The 27,800-nt window shown below is 32.0% G+C and overlaps 1 protein-coding gene across 1 annotated transcript; it reads right to left on the bottom strand.

Annotated features, from left to right (window-relative positions):
- Window positions 1–27,800, bottom strand: LOC143055158 (lysine-specific histone demethylase 2-like). Its single transcript, XM_076228297.1, has 18 exons — window positions 27,581–27,800; window positions 21,276–21,333; window positions 20,928–21,056; window positions 20,281–20,370; window positions 18,353–18,572; window positions 15,983–16,024; window positions 15,625–15,784; window positions 15,254–15,279; window positions 10,640–10,813; window positions 9,064–9,243; window positions 8,195–8,272; window positions 6,938–7,072; window positions 6,243–6,674; window positions 5,863–5,934; window positions 2,611–2,727; window positions 1,657–1,785; window positions 827–958; window positions 1–455 (listed from the first exon to the last, which is right to left on the bottom strand). Exons 2-18 carry the CDS (start codon window positions 21,293–21,295, stop codon window positions 207–209), a joined length of 2,385 nt encoding a protein of 794 aa, XP_076084412.1. The 5' UTR covers window positions 21,296–21,333; window positions 27,581–27,800; the 3' UTR covers window positions 1–206.

Raw genomic sequence — 27,800 nt, 5'->3', positions numbered from 1 at the left:
AAAAGATGTGGAATGATTGCAAGTGACACAACACTTCACAAGTGACCAAATGACAAAGAAACTATAGGTCGCTGTAGGGCTTTCAACAATGAGCAAAGCCAATTAAAGTTATTCTACAGGTTAAAGACAGATAATTTCTAATAATTAATACTCATAATAATCAAAAGAATTCCAACAAAAACAATTCTTCCTAACGTCTAAAAATATCAACTGATTGCCATTGATGTGAACACTTTTTCTGCTTCCCTCATACCACTAATATATGCTCCGGTAACAGATTGAGGATGTTGACGATTTGTAGCTTCTCCAGCAAAGTAGATTTTGCCTTGAAAGTCAGCTGCTAGATCGTCATACAGATCTCCGCTAACTCCTACAGGGATGTGGCTATAAGCCATCTGTATATGTTTGTCCTGGTACCATCTGGTTACTAAGTACTTCTGTGGCTTTGGAACTTTCTGAAAATACATGATTTTGATAAGTGTAATTGGGGAATTTAAATATTTACATTTTTGTTATAGGGTCAGAGTAAATATTTTGTGAAACTTTTATGAAAATAATTGAGCCAAATTACTTATAGTCAAGGTGTATTATACCGCATCCACCTTAGATAAATGGCATAGCTAAATGTTTTGTATGCCAATGTTTTAGAGTAATTTCTATTCCTTTTTACCTCCTTTCCAGGAGAAGTGTGCTAAGCATATCTTCTTAGGGAAGAGTTCTGAGAGAGTATCTAAACATATTGATATCATTTCTTCATCTGATTTCTGTTTTAGATTATTTCTACACCTTAAGTATCTCCTTTCCAGGAGAAATGTGCTAAGCCTACCTTCTTAGGGAAGAGTTCTGAGAGAGTTTCTATACACATTGCTATTATTTCTTCATCTGATTTCTGTTTAAGAATTTCTACACTATCCCCACATATATGTGTTGATAAGATATAACAACTTTTACCACTAGCCTACAAAGACATAAAATAGACAGATTTCATTATAAGTAATGTAAATTCAGGAATTATTGCGAGCTTTTTATTAATGCGAATAATACAACTGGGTGAGTATCACAATAATGAGAACTCACATTTTGATAACAGAAACATAGATCTTTATGTAGATATTTTTGTAATCGCAATAATTAAACTCAAAATGTTGTCAATTTGTGAAACATCGCAATAAAAAATGCATGCAATAATTTCTGATTTTACAGTAATAATGCAATATTTCATATAACAACATTCATTGGTTATTTACTACACTTTATTTGGCTAAATATGAGTAGGACAGAAATGTACCTTATGCAAGTAGACATATACATGCACACGTATAAATCTCTGAATTTTAGATTTACAAAATTGTATTCTTCCATGAAAATGTCATGAAAATATTTTAAGAAAAGTTATACTTTAATAACAATACAACTAAGATTGTTCTTGTTAGTGACTGAACATCACATTTGTTTCAGAATCAAAAGCATTGTAAATATGATAATCATGTGATATTAGGGATAAAGTATGTAAGCTTTCCCAAAGAAAAAAGTTATAGATTTTTTATGTATTGTAAACTCAGAAATTATATTTAATTTTTATTATTGCAATTTTAGCAGAAAGTAGAAAAATGCCAGATTACTATTTTAAATTGACTACATTTTTTAATTACTTACATTTTCTTTGGATAGATCATGAAATACTCCAAACAATCCTCTACGACTGAATTCAGTTTCTACTCTTCCAAAGACCTCTGAAGGAGAACTTTTATCTGACCAAAATCTTTCTTTAAACTGTAGAACAACCTAAAATTATATGAAGTTATATATTATACAATGATGTCAATAGAATGCAGTTGTGAACATTTCCGTGTGAGCCAAGGCTCTGTGTTGAAGGACGTATCTTGACCTATGCTGGTTTACTTTTATAAGTTGTGGCTTGGATGGAGAGGTGTATCATTGGCACTCATACCACATCTTCCTATCTAATTAAAGAAATTAAAAAAACTGAAATTAGTTGGAGACCCTGATGTTCAGTTGTTGTCTTTTGTTGATATTGTTCATAAATGTTTCTTGTTTCTCGGTTTTCATATATAGATTAGAACGGGTTTTCCTGTTTGAATGGTTTTACACTAGTCATTTTAGGGGCCCTTTATAACTTGCTGTTCAGTGTGTGCCAAGGCTTGGTGTTGATGGTAGTACTTTGACCTATAATGGTTTATTTTGACAGTTTGCGACTTTGATTGAGAGGTCCCTAATTTTTAATGTGAAACACATGCCAATGGTTTCGTTGGAGATTAGTTCAACTAAATTTTAAACGTTAAAATGACACAATAATGGATCTCCAAAAAAAGATTTGTTCCACAATATTATTTGAATAATCCATATAATTGTGAAGCGAACACATGTGGTACGCTTTAATATACTATTGTTATATAGAGTTACTTACAAACTCGTCTCTGTTTGTAAAGAAAAAGTCTGCTGTCTTAAAACTGGACTCCTGTATCCTCAGTTATGTTTACAGTTTTCATTGTAAATTATGTTGTTTTTTGTATATTGTATAATATTATGCCTACCTGAAATGAATTGTGCATCCATGCCCAAATATGAATAGGCTGTTTATTTAATTACCTTTTCCATATATCCTACACCTAATTGTTGAATTGCCATAACTTTATTCTGTGGTAAAGGAGGATTAAATTGGACTAGTCCATTCTTCAATACTGCTAAAGGCAAGGTAACAATGACCTAAAGAGAAAATATTTTATATTTGTGAAATATAGTATTAGCATGTCTTCCTCCATCTTGGATTTAGAAATACAAGAAAACTGGGCCTACTTCGATTCGTCCAACTCTGGGGTTGAAGGCATAAAACTTTGATCAGTGCTCGGAGCACAAAAATCATGCTCGAAACATGAAATCCAGCAATTTGATTGCTTGATTTTTGAGTCAGAGTACAAAAATCATGCTCAAAGATGTTATGACCGTGAGGCCTGGTTGCTAGAGTCTATCGAGTTTACTCGACTGACAACCGAACCCCCTGTGTTTGACCTTTTGAACCTACCCGAGTTAACTCGACATCAACCTTAGGTCGGGGCAGGTTTAGTCGAGTTTCAAGATGGTGTCAAGTAGTTGCAACAAATAAAAGTGATACAAATAAACTGGTATTTGACAAAATACAGCCGAAGAATAAAGCTGACAAGGGAAATTTATTATTGCCTGTATTTCGTAATCAGCCAATATTGTTCATGTGTATATTTGGTCCTCCAATCTCTTCAACTTCATACTTTATTTGACCTTTTATAAAATTTTTGATTCAAGCGTCACTGATGAGTATTTTGTAGACGAAACGCGTGTCTGGCGTAAATATTAAGTTTTATTCCTGGTATGACTATCTATGATGAGTTTATTATCAGCTGTCGGTGGTGGTTAGAAATAAAATAGAAATTAATTGTTTTTCTTTGAATGATTTTTTTTCAATTCTTTTTTAACTCACTAACAAACTTTTTTTCAAAAGCAAACAGGATCAGGATTTTTCTTTATGTAATATTTTTTTATTTTAATGCTCAGCAAAAAAAAATTTCACCTCCATTACAATAGTCAACTGGATGGAAGAGTTTTGACTTTGATTTGGAACGGTTGCGCACATGCACTGACCTTTCAACTAGAGTTAACCCGAGTTGGACGAATCGAAATAGGCCAAGGGTGTAGATCTTTAATAGAATGTGCAAATTTAGAGAGTAGTAGGAAAATTCTTGTGTGAGAACTTTCATTTCAATATAGAGAGTGACTTGTTTTATCATATTTATGGTTGTATTTTACCAAAAAACAGAAAACTTTTGTTTGATATAATCTTTTCTAACTTTGCAACATAAGGGGAAGCAACTCAAATGCAAGGGCCTTTGGCCTTTGTTAGTCTTGTATTATTTTAATTTCGGTTTCTTGTGTACAATTTGGAAATTAGTATGGCATTCATTATCACTGAACTAGTATATATTTGTTTAGAGGCCAGCTGAAGGATGCCTCTGCTTGCGGGAATTTCTCGCTACATTGAAGACCTGTTGGTGACCTTCTGCTGTTGTTTTTTTCTTTGGTCAGGTTGTTTTCTCTTTGACACATTCCCCATTTCCATTCTCAATTTCATGTGGTAAAAGTTTTAATGTTTAAGAAATAATTGATGCAATTATATCAATCCTGATTAGGACAAATAAGGTAATTTCTATGTCCTATGTGTGTAAGTGTAGAGCTTAAGTGTAGGCTCTTCAGTGTACCTCCCTCATTTTGTATGTTTACAAGCTAACGACTTGCAATGTGTTTTTTCAGAGCAGGTGTTTTGAACAGCCAGCATGAAAGTTATCGTTTCTAGGTGAAATAAGTCAATTGGGAATTGTAACACATTGTAGTCATATACTGTGGATTCATTAATATTCGTTGGATACCAATTTTTGTTGATTTCGTGGGTACAGGAGAACCACGAATTCAAATGTTCAACCAAATACAAATTTTGTAAAGGAATGATTGTAGACTTTGCCAAAACCACGAAATTAAATATCCACGAATATGTAAGTTTTCCTCAAACCACGAAAATTGGTATCCACAAAAATAAATGAATCCACAGTATATATGTATTAGTGTGCATCATTTAAGAGTTTGAAAGTGTTTTAAGTTAATCATATATATTAAATGTATGTGTTCCGGACCATATGAGTATTTGGACCATACGCGTATGGTCATGACCATATACGACTACTCATATGGTCCGAACATATGAGTATAATACTCGTTTGGTTATTAACGAGCCGGACCATATAGGTATTTTTTTAAATTAATTTATAAAAGTTTCAATAATACAAAAACTGTATCTAAAAAAAAAACAATGCTGTTTACATGACAATGTATTATTTTTGTAATTTGTAAAAAAATAAATATTGATGCTATAGTTTTCATCGCTAATTTCATTCTGGCATGAGGCTTGGGGTGATATTTACTTTCACATGGTATCATATATTTGTTTGCCTTTGCAAGTCTTGGTTGCGCACGATCCTTTTCATATTCTACAGTGTTTTTAAGAAGCTCTAGATCTCAAATATAGTAACCTGATTGCAAAACACCATATTCACAAGACAACTATATAAACTTTGTTACTTTCCAGAGACTTCTTGTGTAACAGTTCATTAAGAAATTTTGGAATTAATTTTTTTAAGTCGCCATTCACTCGTAATAACAAATCGGTAATGATCATCGGTATAAAAAGTGTTTATTATTGTTTTGACAAGTAAGCAAAATTAACTATGTGAAAGTTTTGATTTTATTTTATAAAATTAGCTAATCTTTTTATCATAATATAAATTAATAAAACTACCTATATGATCGCGTCTTTTTAATGAACGATCATATTATATGACGAGTTCAAAGGTATTAAAAGTAAACTGTAACAGAGTGTTAATTAACCCGACCATACGCGTATGGTCCAAATACTTATATGGTCCGGAACATATGCACATTTGATGAATCATTTTTCTGCAGTAGTCAATACAGTATAACTTGTCTTATGTGACGGTACCCAAATTGCACCTATATTGATAGTTTTTTCAACTACGTTTTATTATGATAAAGACCAAAAATTCTGTACTGTGTTGATTTTGTAGCCGTATCCTTCTTTATTATATAGGTACACCACTTTGATTTTTTAATCCATATTAAGTCATAGATCACAATTAGTTGTTGCCAATTTTTTTAGATAATGGTTAAAAGTTTTTTGAAATTTTGATATTTTTGTCAAAATCTTTGGAAAATTAAATGAGCCTTAGTAACTTTAGTCAAGGTTTTAGGTACCACCTTAAATGGTCTCTTATATCATATTCAGCAGTATTTCATACCTACCTTATCCCCTGTCCAGCTTTGTCCATCTGATGATTTAACTACTACTTTATCACTGTATTCTATTGATGAGATCTACAAGATAAGGAGAGGATTTGGTTAATAGTATTGGCAAAGTAATTTTAAAGGATAATATATATTTTTAAAGTTTACAATGACAACAGACACCAAGTGATGGCGGTAGCTGACTTGGCCAGCTAACAACACGAAAAAGTACAAGCAACATGTCAAAGTTTTCTCTAGATATCATGAAATTTTACTTTAAGAAAACAAATTTTTGTTGGAAAAATTTGGTTATATAGGGAATCACTGAAGCACGACTGGAGCAGGCAAGGCCCCCTTACATATATAATTCTGGATCAGCCACTGAAATAAAATCCTACCTCTGTGTTGTAAATAATGTCTAAATTTTCTGTTATCTTATCCAAAATGGTGGAAAATCCATCTGCCATTAAAACATTCCTTCCTGAGAATTGTGGGTAATCTTCATTTTGATCCCAGTTCATAGATGATATATTTGATAAACTCGTACCACAAGCATATTCTAGATTTCCAAAATGAAAGTAAAGTAATGTTTCTTGTTGTTTTGTGAAAGTTAATTGCGACTCATCCATGAAGTGTTGGTGTGTCTCATTAAATTTATCCATTAGATTTAAATCCTGAAGAATTTCTTTGTTTCGACGCCAGTCTGCAATAATGTCTAGAATAGCATTGAAATGAAAGTCCATCTGACTGTCTGTTTTTTCGTCCACTTTTTCTCCTCCTTTCTGTAGAAGACAACACTTTTCACTCAGCTCCTTGATATGAACACCAGTCTTAAAATAAAAACAAAGTCTTACTGTAAATTCAGCAATTATTGCAAGGTTTTTATTAATGCTAACAACGTGACTGGGTGTGTATCACAAAAATAAGAATTCACATTTTTCCTAAAATTGCAATAATTAATCTCATATTTTTGTCCATTTAAAAAAAATCAAAATAATAAATGCATGCGATAATTTCTGAAAAATAATGAGCTCCTTTACCTACAGTCAAACCTAAGGATCAGTCGTCATGGATTACAGTAAAACCTATTTACCTGATGACTGAGTACAATCAGTGGATTATTATCACAACCATTGATGATCTGAGCTCCTTTACCTACAGTCAAACCTAAGGAACAGTCGTCATGGATTCTGCCCCCAATTCTGTCCTTAGCTTCTAATATTGTTGTCTGAAATATAGCCAAGATTTCATTAATTCACTTGACTTCTGAAGTTAAGCTGTTTTAATCTTATCTATATTACTATAGGAATTTCAGAGGTTGTGAAAAAGAATTGCTTGTATAAGGAATGTTTTGGAAAAGATCAAGGGGAGATTATTCGATCCTTGAAAGAAAATTAAATCTAACAAGTAATTATTTACAATTTGTTCTTACTTTGATACAATTAACTATTGTAAATAAACTTGTTTTCACGGATTCATTTTTTGCGTCTAGCTTTTTCTAGACCATTTTACGGTGATAAATTTTAGCGATTCTCAAATTTACTTAGCTAAGTAAGGAAAAATCCAAGTTTTACATATTTATATTCGAGATATTGTTCTATTGGTGAAAGAAGCGAAAATAAATCTCTCCGGAATATTAGTTGGTTTACAGTACTAGTAATACTTACATCTTCATGTATATGTAAATCAATATGACTTGCAATAGTATTACCTCTGACTGGTAATTTTAGAAATAATTCATTCATGTCATGCTCTTTGCACATTTTAACATTGATAGGCATTATATTTGTCAATATTTTACACAGAGTGTTAGCCTACGAAAAATACCATAACATTTTTTGGCTTTTCTTGTTTCTTCTGAGCGCACTCTGTTCAGTATATTTTGATATAAAATAAGTTTAAACAAAAAAGAATGTGTCCCCAGTACACCGATGCCCAATCCGCACTATCATTTTCTATGTTCAGTGGACCGTGAAAATGGTAGAAAATCTCTTATTTGGCATTGAAATTAGAAAGATCATATCATAGAGAACATGTGTACTAAGTTTCAAGTTGATTGGACTTCAACTTCTTCAAAAACTACCTCGACCTAAAACTTTAACCTGAAGCGGGATGAACAGAATAACAGACAAACAGATGAACAAACAAACAGATGCACAGACCAGAAAACATAATGTCCATAATTGGGTTAAAAACAGGGTAAATATAAGCAGTTTGATATAAACAATATATGATAAAGGTTTATGCAAGCTGCTAAAATTTATATAGATGTTAATAAAGCTTAATAAGGACATCAATTGATGAAAGTAGCAAGACCTTTCACCACAGAATATTGATATCATATTTTTACCTTTAAACCAAAATGATTAAGTTGGTGTGCTGCTGACAGACCAGAAACTCCAGCTCCTATAATTAACACATGATTGTCCTGAAAAAATATAATGGTTCATTAAAACATTAGAGTACATAGAAAGCTTAAGGAAGCTGACTTGTCATGTTTTAGATTTTTTGTCAGATTTTTGGAATCCTCTGGTTTTATCAATGTGAATGCCTTGAAAAAAAATTCCCCGGTGACCCCCATTTTTCTTTTTTAAATCTTTTACATGTATGATGATAAGCCATCTGTAAAAGTTTTATACAATTTTATTACTTTTTAACAGTTTTTGAGAACTGCAACTTGTCAATGATAAAGCTATGAAAAGTCAAGAGAGAATATTTTCCCGCCAAAATTTCAATGGTATATATCACGAAAACAAGCACAGTGACCTATATATTTTGCTGCTCTTTGGATTCCTTTATTAATCCCCTATCTATATAAACTAGTGATTTAAAAAGTAAATTACTTTGAAACTGAGAAGCGAACTCCCTTAACCTTTGGACTGCTGAAGACCAAACTTTAAACTTCTGTATGTCTTTTGTAAACCAACTTATTTTTTCGAGGATACTTTATTTTGAGTTTTGACCTCTATACCATTTTTTTAGAAACGATCCAAGTTTTACATATTAGCGACGATTTATATTCGTGTTATTTTTCTAATCACTAAAGTAAATCTCTAACGAAAATAAGGTGTTTACAGTATTCAATAATCCCAATACAACAATACAACAAGTATGGTAATACTATGATATGGCTAAAACCATTTTGCTTGTTTTTAAACAAAAGATCCGACAAAAGTAGAATGCAAAATTATTTCTTCCAATTTATTTTGTAAATCAAACCTGAGGTAGTATATCTTTTGGCATGAAGTCTATTTCCTTGGGTAATGACAACAGTCCAAAGTTGATGAGGCCTCGTCTTGTCAGGTGCCATAATACATTACTTAGGCTATTTATACACCAGATACGTGTCATCCCACGGCAAATGATAAACGGTCCACATCTATCAAGAGATAACCATTTCTACAAGATGCAAAACGTGTTGTTTAAAGCAAGTATAAAAGAAGAACCGTGATCTTCAAAAAGACTAAAAATATTTTTGTTTAAAGCAAGTTAAAAAGAACCCTGTTCTTCAAAAAGACTAAGAAAATTTTTGGTACGCAACAATTTCTGAAATCACAAATCTTACTTTTGAAATAAGATATGCAAGCAAACTGCACCATATCATAATTTTGTCAGTCACAAGTACATTATGATCATTTCTATGTTATATAACCTGTAAGTAAAATTGAGAATGGAAATAGGGAATATATCAAAGAGACAACACGACGGCCAAAGAGCAGACAACAGCTGACGGCCATCAATGGGTCTTCAATTTCAATGCCTTTTATTTGAGTATTGAAAATAAAGTTTATGAAAGCTATAAAATAGCCTGATGTAAAGCAAGTTTCCTGCCAATTTCCTTTTTTTCTACATTAAAAAAATGTTAAATTCAAGAGTTGTTTTGCTCTAGTGAAGATGCTATCTTAAATTGAGAACAAACCTGCTTAACTGTTGTACTGCTTTACTTGAATTTCAAACTGACATGTTTAAAAAGATATATGCAGTGGTGCATCTTTATAACATTATAAAGCAGAAATAAAATATGTAAGTTGTTATTTATCAATTATGGACTTTTAAAAAGGTCAATACGTTATATCTGGACCTGTTCTGATTACATTGACCACAGAAGAAGTATGTGTGTCATACTGTCAATATATATTATCTAACAGGTCCATATATAAAGTATTGACTGACTGGAAGTCCTTAATTTATATATAATGCATTAATCAATTTCAATGTTCTGTGTATTTTAAATTGTACTTAACAAAATTCTAACATAATATTGAGAACTTGTTTTTCTGGTATTAAACAAAAACCCTACATACTTTTTTTAGGAAAAAAATTGATTCAAATGGAACTTATTTCAGTCTATTTCCTATCCTCCATAATTGTTATACATAACATCATGTGGAGTAACTTCAGACTGAAACAACTTATTTTAGGATTTATATTTAGGAAGATTCTTAATATCAACTGTCAATTTACATATAAATAGAATTATACCCCCAATATACCTAAAATAGAAACAAGGCTTCATACATGAAATATCATATCTAATGAAATGAGAGAACACTCTACACCATATGTTATATGTTCCACAATATTGTGGATTCTTATCATTTGTTGGATATCAATTTCTGTGAATTTTGTTGCTACAGGAGAATCTTGAAATCAAATATGCAACAAATAACAATAAACCTATAAGTTTTATATATGCAGACCTTGATTCGGCAAAACCACAAAGTCAAATATCCATGAAAAGTCAAAGTTTTCATCAGTACAAGAAAAGAAATGAATCCACAGTATGCATATTCACCTTTGGATTCAAATTCCACAACGTCACACAAATATTTCTGATAGCTAAATAAAGTGTGGGAACTTTAGCAAACTCAGGGAATTCTACTAGTTCTAATTCATCCATAGCTCCTGGCTGAAAACATCTAGCTGGTTCAGACTGATCACTGGTTACAAAGGGAGATAAATAGGCTGGCATATCTGAAATTATACAAAAGTTATAAAGGGAGATAAATAGACTGGCATATCTGAAATTATACAAAAGTTACAAAGGGAGATAAATAGACTGGCATATCTGAAATTATACCAAAAGTTACAAAGGGAGATAAATAGACTGGCATATCTGAAATTATACAAAAGTTACAAAGGGATATAACTAGGCTGGCATATCTGAAATTATATAAAAGTTACAGAGATAAATAGACTGGCATATCTGAAATTATATAAAGGTTACAAAGGGAGATAAATAGACTGGCATATCTGAAATTATATAAAGGTTACAAAGGGAGATAAATAGGCTGGCATATCTGAAATTATACAAAAGTTACAAAGGGAGATAACTAGGCTGGCATATCTGAAATTATACCAAAAGTTACAAAGGGAGATAAATAGACTGGCATATCTGAAATTATACAAAAGTTACAAAGGGATATAACTAGGCTGGCATATCTGAAATTATATAAAAGTTACAGAGATAAATAGACTGGCATATCTGAAATTATATAAAGGTTACAAAGGGAGATAAATAGACTGGCATATCTGAAATTATATAAAGGTTACAAAGGGAGATAAATAGGCTGGCATATCTGAAATTATACCAAAAGTTACAAAGGGAGATAAATAGACTGGCATATCTGAAATTATATAAAGGTTACAAAGGGAGATAAATAGGCTGGCATATCTGAAATTATACAAAAGTTACAAAGGGAGATAACTAGGCTGGCATATCTGAAATTATACAAAAGTTACAAAGGGAGATAAATAGGCTGGCATATCTGAAATTATACAAAAGTTACAAAGGGAGATAACTAGGCTGGCATATCTGAAATTATACAAAAGTTACAAAGGGAGATAACTAGGTTGGCATATCTGAAATTATACTAAAGTTACGAAGGAGATAAATAGGCTGGCATATCTGAAATTATACTAAAGTTACAAAGGGAGATAAATAGACTGGCATATATGAAATTATACAAAAGTTACAAAGGGAGATAACTAGGCTGGCATATCTGAAATTGTACAAAAGTTACAAAGGGAGATAAATAGGCTGGCATATCTGAAATTATACAAAAGTTACAAAGGGAGATAACTAGGCTGGCATATCTGAAATAATACTAAAGTTACGAAGGGAGATAAATAGGCTGGCATATCTTAAATTATACCAAAAGTTACAAAGGGAGATAAATAGACTGGCATATCTGAAATTATATAAAGGTTACAAAGGGAGATAAATAGGCTGGCATATCTGAAATTATACAAAAGTTACAAAGGGAGATAACTAGGCTGGCATATCTGAAATTATACAAAAGTTACAAAGGGAGATAAATAGGCTGGCATATCTGAAATTATACAAAAGTTACAAAGGGAGATAACTAGGCTGGCATATCTGAAATTATACAAAAGTTACAAAGGGAGATAACTAGGTTGGCATATCTGAAATTATACTAAAGTTACGAAGGGAGATAAATAGACTGGCATATCTGAAATTATACTAAAGTTACAAAGGGAGATAAATAGACTGGCATGTTTGAAATTATACAAAAGTTACAAAGGGAGATAACTAGGCTGGCATATCTGAAATTGTACAAAAGTTACAAAGGGAGATAAATAGGCTGGCATATCTGAAATTATACAAAAGGTACAAAGGGAGATAAATAGGCTGGCATATCTGAAATTATACAAAAGTTACAAAGGGAGATAAATAGGCTGGCATATCTGAAATTATACAAAAGTTACAAAGGGAGATAAATAGACTGGCATATCTGAAATTATACCAAAAGTTACAAAGGGAGATAAATAGACTGGCATATCTGAAATTATACCAAAAGTTACAAAGGGAGATAAATAGACTGGCATATCTGAAATTATACAAAAGTTACAAAGGGATATAACTAGGCTGGCATATCTGAAATTATATAAAAGTTACAGAGATAAATAGACTGGCATATCTGAAATTATATAAAGGTTACAAAGGGAGATAAATAGGCTGGCATATCTGAAATTATACCAAAAGTTACAAAGGGAGATAAATAGACTGGCATATCTGAAATTATATAAAGGTTACAAAGGGAGATAAATAGGCTGGCATATCTGAAATTATACAAAAGTTACAAAGGGAGATAACTAGGCTGGCATATCTGAAATTATACAAAAGTTACAAAGGGAGATAAATAGGCTGGCATATCTGAAATTATACAAAAGTTACAAAGGGAGATAACTAGGCTGGCATATCTGAAATTATACAAAAGTTACAAAGGGAGATAACTAGGTTGGCATATCTGAAATTATACTAAAGTTACGAAGGGAGACAAATAGGCTGGCATATCTGAAATTATACTAAAGTTACAAAGGGAGATAAATAGACTGGCATATATGAAATTATACAAAAGTTACAAAGGGAGATAACTAGGCTGGCATATCTGAAATTGTACAAAAGTTACAAAGGGAGATAAATAGGCTGGCATATCTGAAATTATATAAAAGTTACAAAGGGAGATAAATAGACTGGCATATCTGAAATTATACAAAAGGTACAAAGGGAGATAAATAGGCTGGCATATCTGAAATTATACAAAAGTTACAAAGGGAGATAACTAGGCTGGCATATCTGAAATAATACTAAAGTTACGAAGGGAGATAAATAGGCTGGCATATCTGAAATTATACCAAAAGTTACAAAGGGAGATAAATAGACTGGCATATCTGAAATTATATAAAGGTTACAAAGGGAGATAAATAGGCTGGCATATCTGAAATTATACAAAAGTTACAAAGGGAGATAACTAGGCTGGCATATCTGAAATTATACAAAAGTTACAAAGGGAGATAAATAGGCTGGCATATCTGAAATTATACAAAAGTTACAAAGGGAGATAACTAGGCTGGCATATCTGAAATTATACAAAAGTTACAAAGGGAGATAACTAGGTTGGCATATCTGAAATTATACTAAAGTTACGAAGGGAGATAAATAGGCTGGCATATCTGAAATTATACTAAAGTTACAAAGGGAGATAAATAGACTGGCATATATGAAATTATACAAAAGTTACAAAGGGAGATAACTAGGCTGGCATATCTGAAATTGTACAAAAGTTACAAAGGGAGATAAATAGGCTGGCATATCTGAAATTATACAAAAGTTACAAAGGGAGATAACTAGGCTGGCATATCTGAAATAATACTTAAGTTACGAAGGGAGATAAATAGGCTGGCATATCTGAAATTATACTAAAGTTACAAAGGGAGATAAATAGACTGGCATATATGAAATTATACAAAAGTTACAAAGGGAGATAACTAGGCTGGCATATCTGAAATTGTACAAAAGTTACAAAGGGAGATAAATAGGCTGGCATATCTGAAATTATACAAAAGTTACAAAGGGAGATAACTAGGCTGGCATATCTGAAATAATACTAAAGTTACGAAGGGAGATAAATAGGCTGGCATATCTGAAATTATACCAAAAGTTACAAAGGGAGATAAATAGACTGGCATATCTGAAATTATATAAAGGTTACAAAGGGAGATAAATAGGCTGGCATATCTGAAATTATACAAAAGTTACAAAGGGAGATAACTAGGCTGGCATATCTGAAATTATACAAAAGTTACAAAGGGAGATAAATAGGCTGGCATATCTGAAATTATACAAAAGTTACAAAGGGAGATAACTAGGCTGGCATATCTGAAATTATACAAAAGTTACAAAGGGAGATAACTAGGTTGGCATATCTGAAATTATACTAAAGTTACGAAGGGAGATAAATAGGCTGGCATATCTGAAATTATACTAAAGTTACAAAGGGAGATAAATAGACTGGCATATATGAAATTATACAAAAGTTACAAAGGGAGATAACTAGGCTGGCATATCTGAAATTGTACAAAAGTTACAAAGGGAGATAAATAGGCTGGCATATCTGAAATTATACAAAAGTTACAAAGGGAGATAACTAGGCTGGCATATCTGAAATAATACTTAAGTTACGAAGGGAGATAAATAGGCTGGCATATCTGAAATTATACTAAAGTTACAAAGGGAGATAAATAGACTGGCATATATGAAATTATACAAAAGTTACAAAGGGAGATAACTAGGCTGGCATATCTGAAATTGTACAAAAGTTACAAAGGGAGATAAATAGGCTGGCATATCTGAAATTATACAAAAGTTGCAAAGGGAGATAAATAGGCTGGCATATCTGAAATTATACAAAAGTTACAAAGGGAGATATATAGGCTGGCATATCTGAAATCATATAAAAGTTACAAAGGGAGATAAATAGGCTGACATATCTGAAATTATATAAAGGTTACAAAGGGGGATAAATAGGCTGGCATATCTGAAATTATATAAAGGTTACAAAGGGAGATAAATAGGCTGGCATATCTGAAATTATACAAAAGTTACAAAGGGAGATAAATAGGCTGACATATCTGAAATTATACAAAAGTTACACAGGGAGATAAATATGCTGGCATATCTGAAATTATACAAAAGTTATACGGCCAGAAAACACATACCAGAAAGTAGTACATATTTAATGCAAAATAGATCCTATGCCTGAGTGTAACTTTCAAAATATGTAGGATATTTAGGTATTTTTGGCATCAAATGAAAGCTAAAGGACTGGTGATCATTGTAGAACACTTTTGGACTTTTAACAGACTAAAACCTAATGCTCATAAATGGGGCATAAACATACCTATTAGGTATGTATTTCTAAATTAGGGGGTAGGAAGGGAAATAGGAAACACAAAAAAAAAATTATTTAGCCTAACCTGGAGATTTTGATTGGCTGAAGACTTCCATGTCAATGGCACACATTCCAACACAATCAGGGAAATAAGACGACAAGAATGGGAAAGCTGGTGAATTCTTCAAATATGGTGGTGCTATCAACTGTGTAATCCAATTATAATCTTTGGTGTACTCTACTCTCTACAAACATAAATAAAAAAGTTAGGCTGATCAACAGTATAACCTAACAAAAACAAATAGAAAGAATTATCTAGTACAAAAGTTAATTTTTCTTATCCAGAAACAAAAAAACATATTTTTTTCATCTAGAAACAAAAGCAATTTACTTACTAGCGTTACATAGTGTACTATATTTTCGCTTTTCATAGCTTTACTTACATAATCCTCAGGACTGTCACAGGAGTTTGTCTGGCTGGATTTCTGTAGGAAATAATATAAATTAGAAAAGACATACTTTGTTTCATGGATTATTAATCATGGTACATGGTACATGGTCATTATCATCATTTCTTTATTTTCATGATTATCTTATAGGTACAGGGGAATGTGTCTAATCCAACACCTGAGTAACACAACATCCTGCTTAAACGGACAAATTTTTATGGCCCCAATTTATGCCTATCCTTGCAGAAAAAAAACTAAGTATTCTGACACCCTACTTAATGCAAAATTTTTGTCTAGTCTCTCAGTGTGTTGGATAAAACAGGTTACACTGTATTTTTTTTATTAAACATATTCAAAATAAATGTTACTCTTTTCTCCTGTAACTGTAAAACTATTTTCAAGAAGCATGTTAGAGCTATATGTATAAGTATGTATGTAAACAGCTAGTTTTACTTTTTTGAAGGTCTATGCAATAAATGTTAAAGATGTTACCTAAAAACCATTCTGTATGAACCTGTCCCAATTCAGAAACCCTGTATTATATCAATTGGCATTTTTGGCTGATTATCATTTTATTTTTTGGAACATAAAGCATGCCATAAGTTTTCTTGGTTTTTTTTTTGTTTTTATTGTCTTTTCAGGAACTTTTATTATAATACCTTGATATTACTTAAAATGTTGAATTATATGTTATCAATATACAATTATTGACTTTTGATGAGGTTGATACAATGATACAATGATTGGCTGAGGTGAATATCACATCTCTGGGGTTGATAAATCATTGTATCATATGTTTAGTAGTAAATACAGTAGTTTTGCATATGTGATAAATAGCCTGCTGTTTAATCCATATCGCGCAACTTTGATGCGCACCCTTTATCGCATACCCTTAATCACACCCCTACCCTTTATTGCATACCCTTTATCGCACCCCTACCCTTTATCACACCCCTACTTTTTTTTTTTTTTTTTTTTTACATAAAGTCAGTTTTGGTTTTTTTTTGCTTTTGAAAAATTTTCCTCAATTTTTTTTTATGACGTCAATGTTTGGTATGTGACGTCACGAACGTCGTTTTCATATTGTATGTGACGTCAAGAACGTCAAAAAAAATTCTAATTTTTTGGCACACTAAATGCAACTATAAAAAATACAAAAAGAAACAAACTATTTTTAAAACAACAGCACGTAAATTGTAAGGTAACCAAGGTGCTTCAGATTAGTAATTGAGCAGTTTTTTTTTAAGGCCATTGAAACAAGACAAAAGTAGATCTGAAGGTAACCCAGTGTTATGAATCAGAAAACAGTTCATATAATACTCTTCTGTTGAAACATATGATAAAGCGTATAATACATGGCAAAATCCGTATCCCATGCCGTATCACCCTCGACCAATATCATCCCTCGGGCCTAAAGGCCCTTGGGCTGATATTGATGTCTCGGGATGATACGACATATGATACGGATTTTGCCATGTATTATTCTCTATGTATCAACTGATATCAAAAGTCAACAATTGCTTTATTATATGACTCTTTAGTTCTCAGTGTCATTTTAATATTTTTAGATTGTGAAATATATCCTTGGTTAGATGGTATTTTGCCTAGACTGTTTTTATTTCATGCTTGGGATTTGATTTTTAGGCATGTTTAAGTCTGTCTTTAGATCCGTGCGAGCCTCAGGATAAAATCTAAACAAAATACTGTCCAATTCATTGTTTGGCAAATTCTCGAAATATTCAGGTAGATTTTTTCTCGTAAATAAGATTTAAATGTCCTCACGCTAGAATCTGTTGATCGGCGAGTATTTTTAGAATCCTTTTCTATCAAAATCTTCTTAATTTCCTCATTATTTAAAGATGAAAAGCGTTTTTCAGTAGCTAATTCTGCTGCTCCAGCCATACTTTGTTGCCGGAAACATGTAACTGTGGTCTGTGAGATCGAAACGATTTTATGTCGAGAGCGCTGATTGGTTGATATTTATTCGGTCTTTCAATTAAAAACCATTTTATTTATACATCCCTTAAATAGCTAACGAGAATTCCCCGTTTCTATATTTAGGTACACGGACGCTGTTCCAAATCTTATATTAACCTCTCGTGATTTTTGCCGCGGTGAATATAATGTTTTATCAAAGAGGATTTCCTATGCTTTTAGCCAATGAGAAAACAGAAAATTTATAGTCATATAATAATAGTTACTACTTTACAATTGATTTTGATTTCTTGTATATTAAAGCCACTTTTTAGCAATGCTTTTGGGCTATATCACAGAAGTAACTACTTAGACCACTCTGCCACTGAGGCCCCCTGCTAGTTAACAAACAATTTACCATTTAATTTATTGTTTACTATAATAATGTACCGTAATACCACTGGTAGACATGCCACAAACATATTTTTTGAGGAAGTCTGGTGATATGTTAGAGTCTTTAGACATCTGTCGCCATTTCTGACACTGTGTACACTGAGCCCAGTACGGTAACATCGTATCCATCATGAAGGCCTTTATATTAGGGTCTGTCGTCCCGTACGTACTCCATTTTCTTTTCCATAGAGCAAACACAGCATATCCATCTTTGTGGCTGAAATGAAAAAATGTGGAATTAACAACAATAAATCTGAAAACACATGAAAACAAGGAACTGCCATGAGATTTCTATTCTATAATCTTGGTTGTAGTTGATCTGCAAATGATATTTAAGATATCAACAAGAATGTGTCCCCAGTACACAGATGCCCCACTCATTTTCTATATTCAGTGGACTGTGTTTGGCATTAAAATTAGAAAGATCATATCATGTGGAACATGTGTACTAAGTTTGAAGTTGGTTGGACTTCAACTTCAACAATTAAAGAACCTTAGTGAGCACGCTCACATACCCCACGTCCCCACATTGTCATTAGAGAAATTAATTAAGTATAAGAAAAAAAAATTGTATAAGAAAAAATATTGAATAATAATTTCCTGTCAATATACATAGTATGTCCTTATTATCTACAAAGTTTCATGAAATTCTGTTGTGTGGTTTGAGAGGAGTTGCGATGACAAACTGTTGCAGTAGTACATTAAAGTAAATAAGTTCAAAGGGGCGTAACTCCTAGAAAAAAAATTGAATCGCAATTTCCCGTCGATATGCACAACTACATAGTATGTCCTTATTATCTGAAAAGGTTTCGTGAAATTCTGTTGTGTGGTTTGAGAGGAGTTGCGATGACAAACTGTTGCAGTAGAACATTAAAGTAAATAAGTTCAAAGGGGCGTAACTCCTAGAAAAAAAATTGAATCGCAATTTCCCGTCGATATGCACAACTACATAGTATGTCCTTATTATCTGAAAAGGTTTCGTGAAATTCTGTTGTGTGGTTTGAGAGGAGTTGCGATGACAAACTGTTGCAGAAGTACATTTAAGTAAATAAGTTCAAAGGGGCGTAACTCCTAGAAAAAAAATTGAATCGCAATTTCCCGTCGATATGCACAACTACATAGTATGTCCTTATTATCTGAAAAGGTTTCGTGAAATTCTGTTGTGTGGTTTGAGAGGAGTTGCGATGACAAACTGTTGCAGTAGTACATTAAAGTAAATAAGTTCAAAGGGGCGTAACTCCTAGAAAAAAATTGAATCGCAATTTCCCGTCGATATGCACAACTACATAGTATGTCCTTATTATCTGAAAAGGTTTCGTGAAATTCTGTTGTGTGGTTTGAGAGGAGTTGCGATGACAAGAAACAGGACTGACGGACTGACGGACGGACGGACGGACGGGTCAAAAACATTATACCCTCCGCAACTTCGTTGCGTGGGGTATAATAACTACCTTGACCATAAACTTACCTGAAGCAAACAACCAGATTAATGGACAAAAGACCCACAGATCAGAAAACATAATGCCCCTCTACTATTGTAGGTGGGGCATAAACACATTTTTTCCCAAATTTTCATTTTGAGATGGAGATAATCGACCAGTAGGGGATTTCAACAACATGGACAATTGAACTTAGAGACAATTAATGCTTCATTTAAGGAAATATGGGGGTCTTTTATCATCTTGGATTGTAAACTGGTAAATAACCTAAAGTCCAGATTTTTAATCAAATAAGCAAACTTTTAAGAGGAATTCAAATAAAAATAGTGAATTTTCATTTAAAAGAATAAATTTATAAGATTAAAATATATTTTTTTATATCAATATTTAACAAGCAAAGTTTATTTTTGCTTGATTTTTAATTGTTTTAAATTGGCTTTTTAATGGGAGGTAACTCTGAAATAGTGTATGTTTTATATAAGATACCTTCTGTAGTGGTGATCAAAGCATTCATTACAGTAATGTTCTGACTGCGACATGTGATACCATCGTGAAGTGTAACCATTCCCAACACATCTGAAAACAAAAATATATATTAATGTTTATTGTTGTTTGAAGAATTTGGTGTTTAATAATATCAGAGTTTCTTAGTTTCATTTTAATTTCAAACTATGTTTTTGGACTAAGGTCAAAAAAAATTTATAAAGTAAGACTTTCTTTGAAGACAATTAATAATGATGCATTAATTGTCTGATTATTTCTTCACAAAAAATTCAATTATCACACCCAAACTTTAAAAAGGCTCATAATACAATATAGATAAAAATATAGTCATTTTTTCTTCTCAAGAATGTCCTGTCAGTAGTTTAAGAAAATAATATATGAAGAAAAACATTGCATGTGTTTGTGAAAGTTAAACGCACAAAAAAGAGAAAAATATATTAAACTTTTTCTTGCCCGCAGACCCTTTAAAATATTCATGTGTAAGCATAGTAAAGGAGAAGCAACTTTCAATTTCCATTGGCATTAAGGGTTATAAAATGTCTAGCTATCTGTTAACTACATAGAGCTCTAGTTATGTGCAATTTCTTTAAATCTCTTCTGAAAGACAAAAATAAGAACAATAAACATACCTTTCTGAAGATGAAGCAAAACATATTGGTGCTTTAGCCGGACATCCTGTACGCTCGCACTTCCTTACTTGTTTAGCTGATGAACTGTCAGCATCGCCTGGAGCTGTAGACTTTCTCTTGGAAGGCCTCCTAAACAAAGAGCACCATTTAAATATTTTGGCTTAAATTGACTCACTGATTAAGGGTTAACATATAAGGTTTTTCATTGGTTTCTGTTCAATATATGAAACAATTTTTTAACATTTAAATTAAGTTGTAAAAAAAATAGGTAGGTAACTAGAACCACACATATATTTCTATTTGGCCTTACCATTGTAGTAATTATTCTGTATTGTTTTAAATAGATACCTTGAGGAATCAGAAGCCATAATCTGTTGTCAATTCAATAGCATTTCTGTCTGTTACTCTGTAATAAAACATATAAAAAGAGTTGGTCAATTATGAATTCACTTATCAGTCAGGGGACTTACTTAAATGAGTGATTTTTAAACTTATTTAAGTAGCAAATTAGAAATTTTGTAATAAATTGTGATTTTGTAGTTTTACTAAAATTTTGAGGCGTGACTGGAGGGGGGTATCGGGACCGTTCGCCCTAATAACATGTTCGCCCTAGGTCCGTTCGCTCTGAGTTCGTTCGCCCTACTTTAAAAATATTAGTATTGAGGTCATTGAGGGCAGGGGCGGAACCAGCCATTTTAAAAAGGGGGGGTGTTCCCGGGTGTTCAGGGATGATTCCACTATATAGTTTAGGGCCGCTTAGCGGCCCTTAAATCTGCCAGCGGCCCCAAAAAAATGTTAGTGAATATAAATTCCCAATTCAGGAAAATAAAATAAAAATCTGTATTTCCGAAAAAGTTTCAGTCCCCTATCACCGCAACTATAATTTTTCATAGTTTGTCGTCAAAACGTAGTAAAATCCGGATAAGAATGCTGACTACCATCGCATTTTTTTTTTTTTTGCTTAATCCTGTTGCCCCTTGGTGGAGCATAGGCCACTAACGATATTTCTCCAACTTGTTCTGTTCTTTGCTAGCCTCTCCAGATCGTGCCACTTGTACCCTTCTTTCTCCATCTCGGCTGCAACATTCCTTCTCCAGGTGTATCTTGGTCTGCCCCTGCTACGCTTTCCTTGTGGGTTCCACTGTAAGGCTTGCCTTGTAATGTTAGTTTTTGGCTTCCTCAGTGTGTGTCCTATCCATCGCCATTTTCTCTTATTTAACTCTTCATCAACTGGGGATTGGTTGGTCTTTTCCCAAAGATCTTTGTTTGATATCTTCTCAGGCCATCTGATGTTAAGGATGCGCCTGAGGCAGTTGTTAATGAAGACTTGAAGTTTATGAAGCAGGATTTTTGTTGTTTTCCAAGTCTCAGCTCCATATAAGAGAATGGTTTTTACGCATTTTATTAACAACGATTAAATTATGTCAACGTGAGGTAAACAATTTTAGCAGTCGGATTCAATTGAATAAAATTTTATGGGAGTATTTGAATTCGCAAAAGTAGATCGCTTAGCAGGTTGATCAAAAACATGCTTTTTGTCAAAATTGGTGTCAAAGCAGACCTCGGCAAAGAAAAAATTCAAATTTTGATATAACATTGATGAATCAATTTTAATGGGCGCCGATCTTATAAAAGCAGATCGCCCAGCAGAGCCGTTTATGTAACTTACTTAAATCCTGTTTTGTAAAAGAAATTATTTGATATTTTACTCTATATCCTCAAATTCAAAAGACATAAGTTTGAGCGTTTTTGAAAATAATGTTGACGATGGACCATTCATGAAATGAGCCCCCCCTGAAATACGATTTCATCATTATGGAACTGTTTCAAAAGATATAAAAAATGATCCAAATAATTTTAAAGTTCACTGGTGCCTGGTGCAATTGCTTTAAATATAAGTATATAACCTTTTGTAATTGCTTTTCTGAATTTGACAATTGGCCAGATCAATTTGAAATCCATTTGAATCAAGGTAAGCTTATAAAGATGATCTGTTGACAAAATACTGAATGGATGATTTTTTTCAGTGGTTAATATGGCAAGCCATTTTGTTATTTAATCTAACTTCAAGATATCTCATAAACTTTATAAGATATCTTATAATCGATATTAGATATCTTCTTTATTATATAAGATATCTATTTATATAAGATTTCTTATAAAAAAGATTATTTAAGATATATCTTATTTCTCTAATTCTTCGTCAATTTATCTCTTTCTGCACCCATTGTATAAAAAAAATTTAATCAATGTGTGGTTTGTTTGATCTCAGTACTTCATTGGTTAAAATCCGATTATGACGTCGAATGTTCTTGCTTTCCTCTGAATTTCCTATTGTGACGACATGAAAAAAGGCGACCATGTCTGATGACGTCACATAGAAAGAACACATCTTTTTGCAGATCATTTGAAAAGAAGGAATAAGTTTGCCTGCATAATGTTAGAAAATCATTAGAGAAACAGATTCCGCCTCCAAAGCTCGTGTAATACGATATTTATCCACTCTCGACAGTTAAATTTTAAATATTTAAAATGCTCGGGCAAGCCTTGCGTTTTAAATTTGAAAATTTAACTGTCTCGAGTGGATAAATATCGTATTACACTCGATGAAGTGGTAGAATCTATATATATTATATAAGATATATTATTAGAGACATCGTATAGAAATTATAAGATAATTCATATAATATATCTTATATAATTTTCTTAAGATGATATCCAATAAACTATATAAGATATCTTGTATAAAAAATATTCATAAGATATTTCATATTCTTAATGAGATATCTTATAAACTTTAGAAGATATCTTATAAAGTATATAAGATATCTTATAAGTATATCTAAGTATAAAGTATATAAGATATCTCATTAATATAAGATATCTCATATTATATATAAGATAGCTTTAAAAAAATAAATTATATAAGATATCTCATATATTAAATGAGATATCTTATAAAAATCTAATATGTTATATAAGATATCTTATATATTATGAGATAATTTGAGATAATTTGAAATTCGAATAAATAGCTAAACTGCTTAAGTGCCATAGGTTTATGTTAGCTAGTATATATGCCTTGTTTACCAAAGTTAAGATGATAGTGCATCATGTGCAATGGTATTCATGGTATTCATGTATTACAACTTCCCTGGTCTGAATCCAATAACTTCTTCAAGCAGTGTTCAGGTGAAACTTAATATACATTTTCCGTTTTTACAGGTCAGGAAAATGATATTATTTCGTTTTAGATTGTATGCATAAAAAATTCCCAATTGGGATAAAAATTCCCAATTTGATGTTCAGGGGACCCGTTTGAAAACACCTGGGATCATCCCTGGTGTTCCAACTATATGCTCCCATTCAAATACATTGATCGTCAAAACCCCCCGGACCCCCCTCTGGAAGGCATTTCATGAAGTTGAATAAACTTATTCAGATATTTCTATGGTAAATTATATCATGTATATTCTTGAAATTTATGGATTTGTTTAGGATCATAAATTGTTCAATGACAAAATAATTTGAATACCTGGTTTTGTTTTGATAAAATATTCAGCTTGAAATTAATAAAAACAATGATGTAGTACGAACTGTAAATTATGAAACGGATAAAATTTACAAGTTCATTTATTTATACTCTAGTCTAAGACTAGTCATAGTGCATACATTCGTGATTGACTGAATACAATTATTTTGTTAGCAAATATCAATAAAGATAAATACATTGTATTCCAGTATTCTACTCTGCAAATCAAAGGGAAAAATTAATGACAAATTAATTGCGGCAATATAAATATTCTGTTAATTTTTCAACAAACTTTAACATATTTTCTTCAAATACTTAAAATAATGCAACTAGACAACAATTAGAATAAAAATAAAAAATCAGGGCGAATGGACCCTGGGCGAACAGGTATCAGGGCGAACAGGTACTAGGGCGAACATGAATCAGGGCGAACGGACCCGGATTCCTGGAGGGGGCCCCCTCTTAGTCAGTCAGTGGGCCCCATTTATAAAAATTTCTGAGTCTGCCATTCTGTAGTATATTACATATCAATCATCATTTGTAAATTGAACCTGTATTAAAAGACCACCTGTCTTAAGAGACCGCTTTTTTGCTTTCCATAAAGTGGTCTCTTAAAACAAGTTTGACAGTCGATATTAAGTGTTTAAGTAACTTTTGAGTTTAGCTTCAATGGGTTTTTTTTTTTGTTATTTCTCTTTATTGAAGTTGAGGTTATTAGTCTAATGGAACATTGTAAGGCAGCTTAAGAGAAGTACCAATAAACATGATAAAGATGTGCATATTGGTTTAATTTAGAATAAACAATAGAAAGTAGAAATTCATTTGCTGAGTAACCAAATGTCATAGTAACATTGATATCTTCGTGGCACGTGAATTGCTTTTAGTACACGTATATGCCACAATGCATCAACTTTCATAGTATTGTACAATGTACATAAATTAGAGCATTATTGATGTAATAACATGTGTGCCTTGAATGGAGTACAAATGCATATATGTAGTATGGTGAAGGAACAGTTCCCTGTACGTGTATAATTCCTTTAATGATACTAGTGCCTAAAGTTTTTTATTGAGCACCAAGCTTGGATAGCATCATTAACTTGTTATTGGATGAGACAACTGCTGTTTTGTTTTTCATCTTGCCTCTAGGTGGTGGGTTCACCAGGCAGTGTTGATATCCTTTGTTTCAGTATCTTTAACAATTGAGGTGAAATTATACTGGTTAGTCATGTTTATGCAGAGATTATATTCACAGTAAATTATTCCTGCTGTAAATCATTTTTAAGTTATCAAATAAACTTTTAATATAATATTATTTGATAATCAATGTATAAAAGTCACAAATATGTGCTAATGTTAAAATTTCAAGTGTTATTCGGTTATTACACGTGTTATTTGGACAATAACAGTGTTATTTGGTAATTTGTGTAACCCGTTATAATACATCTTTGTAAAATTGTGTGAAATATTTAGGCCTTAATATAGATAATTCTCTTTCTGGAGAAAAATTTTTAAACAATATTATTCAAAAGATAAATTCAAGATTGAAGTTCCTATACAGACAGGCAAAATGTTTATCAGAACAATCAAGAAAGACTTTAGTAACAGCTTTAATTCAATGTCATTTTGACTATGCCTGTTCTGCATGGTATGCTGGTGTCAGCAAAAAATATAAAGATAAGTTACAAGTATTACAAAACAAATATGTTAGATTTATAAAAAACACTGGATATAGATCAAAAGTTGACCATAATGTATTGAATAGTATTGGTTATGTTAACATTGAAAATCGTGTTAAACAATTGAGATTAAACCATGTACATAATATTTATTACCACCATTATCCAAATTATATGTATTCAAATTTTACAAAGGTGAGACATTTACATCACTATTTCACACAAAATAGTGAATATAACTTCTGGGTTCCTCCAGTAAAAAGTCAACAAAAAGACACATTTTATTTTAATGGCATACAAGATTGGAAGATAAGGTTAAAAAAATAAAGAAAATAAAAGATTTCAAAATTAGCGTCAAAGAGCACTTAACCAAAAGTTATAGTGTGGTTTAATCAGACTCCTTTTTATATTATTAATCATATTTTTATATAAATTTCTTTTTATATGAATTTTTATGTCATATTAATTTGTGTATTATCTTTTTTTGTATGCCGAACACTATAAGCCGTTTACATGAAGGGACCCCATTGGAAACAAGCTTTAGAGCTTTCATGGGTTATCCCTGATAAAATATCAGCAAATTGTTTCATACACTTAAGGATACTGGACTCATAAAATGCCAGTATATTTTACAATATTATGTGTTAGTATTGTCTATGTATCGTATATATATACATTGTGTATTGTAATTATAAATATGCTTGATATTTTATTGAAAAAAATATTATTATTATTATTATTATTATTATCTTATCGCTATTTGTCCGACATTACTGGATATCACACAGGTTCCCGTAAAATCTTGATGTCATAAAACAAAATATCTGACGCCACAATGGAAAAGTGATTGTTGTATGCGTCAAAAGTTCAAGAGGCCGGGTCAGCCGGGATTAGCGATAAGGTGTATTTCAAGACCTGTCCAGTGGTGGAAAAAATAAAGAAGCAGAATGCTAAAAAATGAATGCTGAAATATTTCTAAATATAATTTAAAACAAAACAAATATGATAGACATGAACTAATGACAACCACTGAACTCCAGGCTCCTGAATATTGGGATAGACACACATGTTTATAATATGTCCGTTTGTTATGGATGTGCAGAGCAAATATCTACAAATAAAGATTTCTATAAATTTTCATTTTATCCTCGCACTATTTCGGACTGGAACTCACTACCTGAAGCAATAGGTATGTCTGACACCCTGGAATCCTTCAAAAGTGGCATATCCACTCTAACACTTGAAGGATCCACAACAACTTATTAAACTACAAAGCCACTGTACATAATGTATATATGTTATTGTTAATGATTTTTCTTTGTCATATTATTTTTAAATTAAGTCCATATGTACATAGCACACAAGTACCGGGAAGTTTTACACTCCTACCTAGGAGTCTACTCCCGTATTCGGAAGAAGAAGAAGAAGAAGAAGAAACTTACAAAATAATTTGAGACAAGCCTCTGTCTCTTGCTCGGTCAAAATAATTTGAAGGTAAATTTCCTACACCTTACACTTGAACTCAATTTAAGTGTAAAGATGTATTTGTATATCAGTGGAAGGAGAACGACAACGCTAACTCATTTTTTTAACATGATTTTTGCTCTGTTTACATTTTTCACGCTGTCCATTGCCTCATTTTCGCGGGGAATATTTACTTCC

This window comes from Mytilus galloprovincialis, chromosome 12, assembly GCF_965363235.1.
Source record: "Mytilus galloprovincialis chromosome 12, xbMytGall1.hap1.1, whole genome shotgun sequence".
NCBI lineage: Eukaryota > Metazoa > Mollusca > Bivalvia > Mytilida > Mytilidae > Mytilus > Mytilus galloprovincialis.
This window is presented reverse-complemented; position numbering and strand designations above follow the sequence as displayed.

Coding starts and splice junctions, on each gene's coding strand:
- LOC143055158 (XM_076228297.1), bottom strand. CDS start 21,295: ATGGCTTCTGATTCCTCAAG. Junction 15,785..15,982: donor GTGACAGTCCTGAGGATTAT/GTAAGTAAAGCT, acceptor TTATGTTTGTAG/AGAGTAGAGTACACCAAAGA. Junction 15,280..15,624: donor CAGCCAATCAAAATCTCCAG/GTTAGGCTAAAT, acceptor GTATAATTTCAG/ATATGTCAGCCTATTTATCT.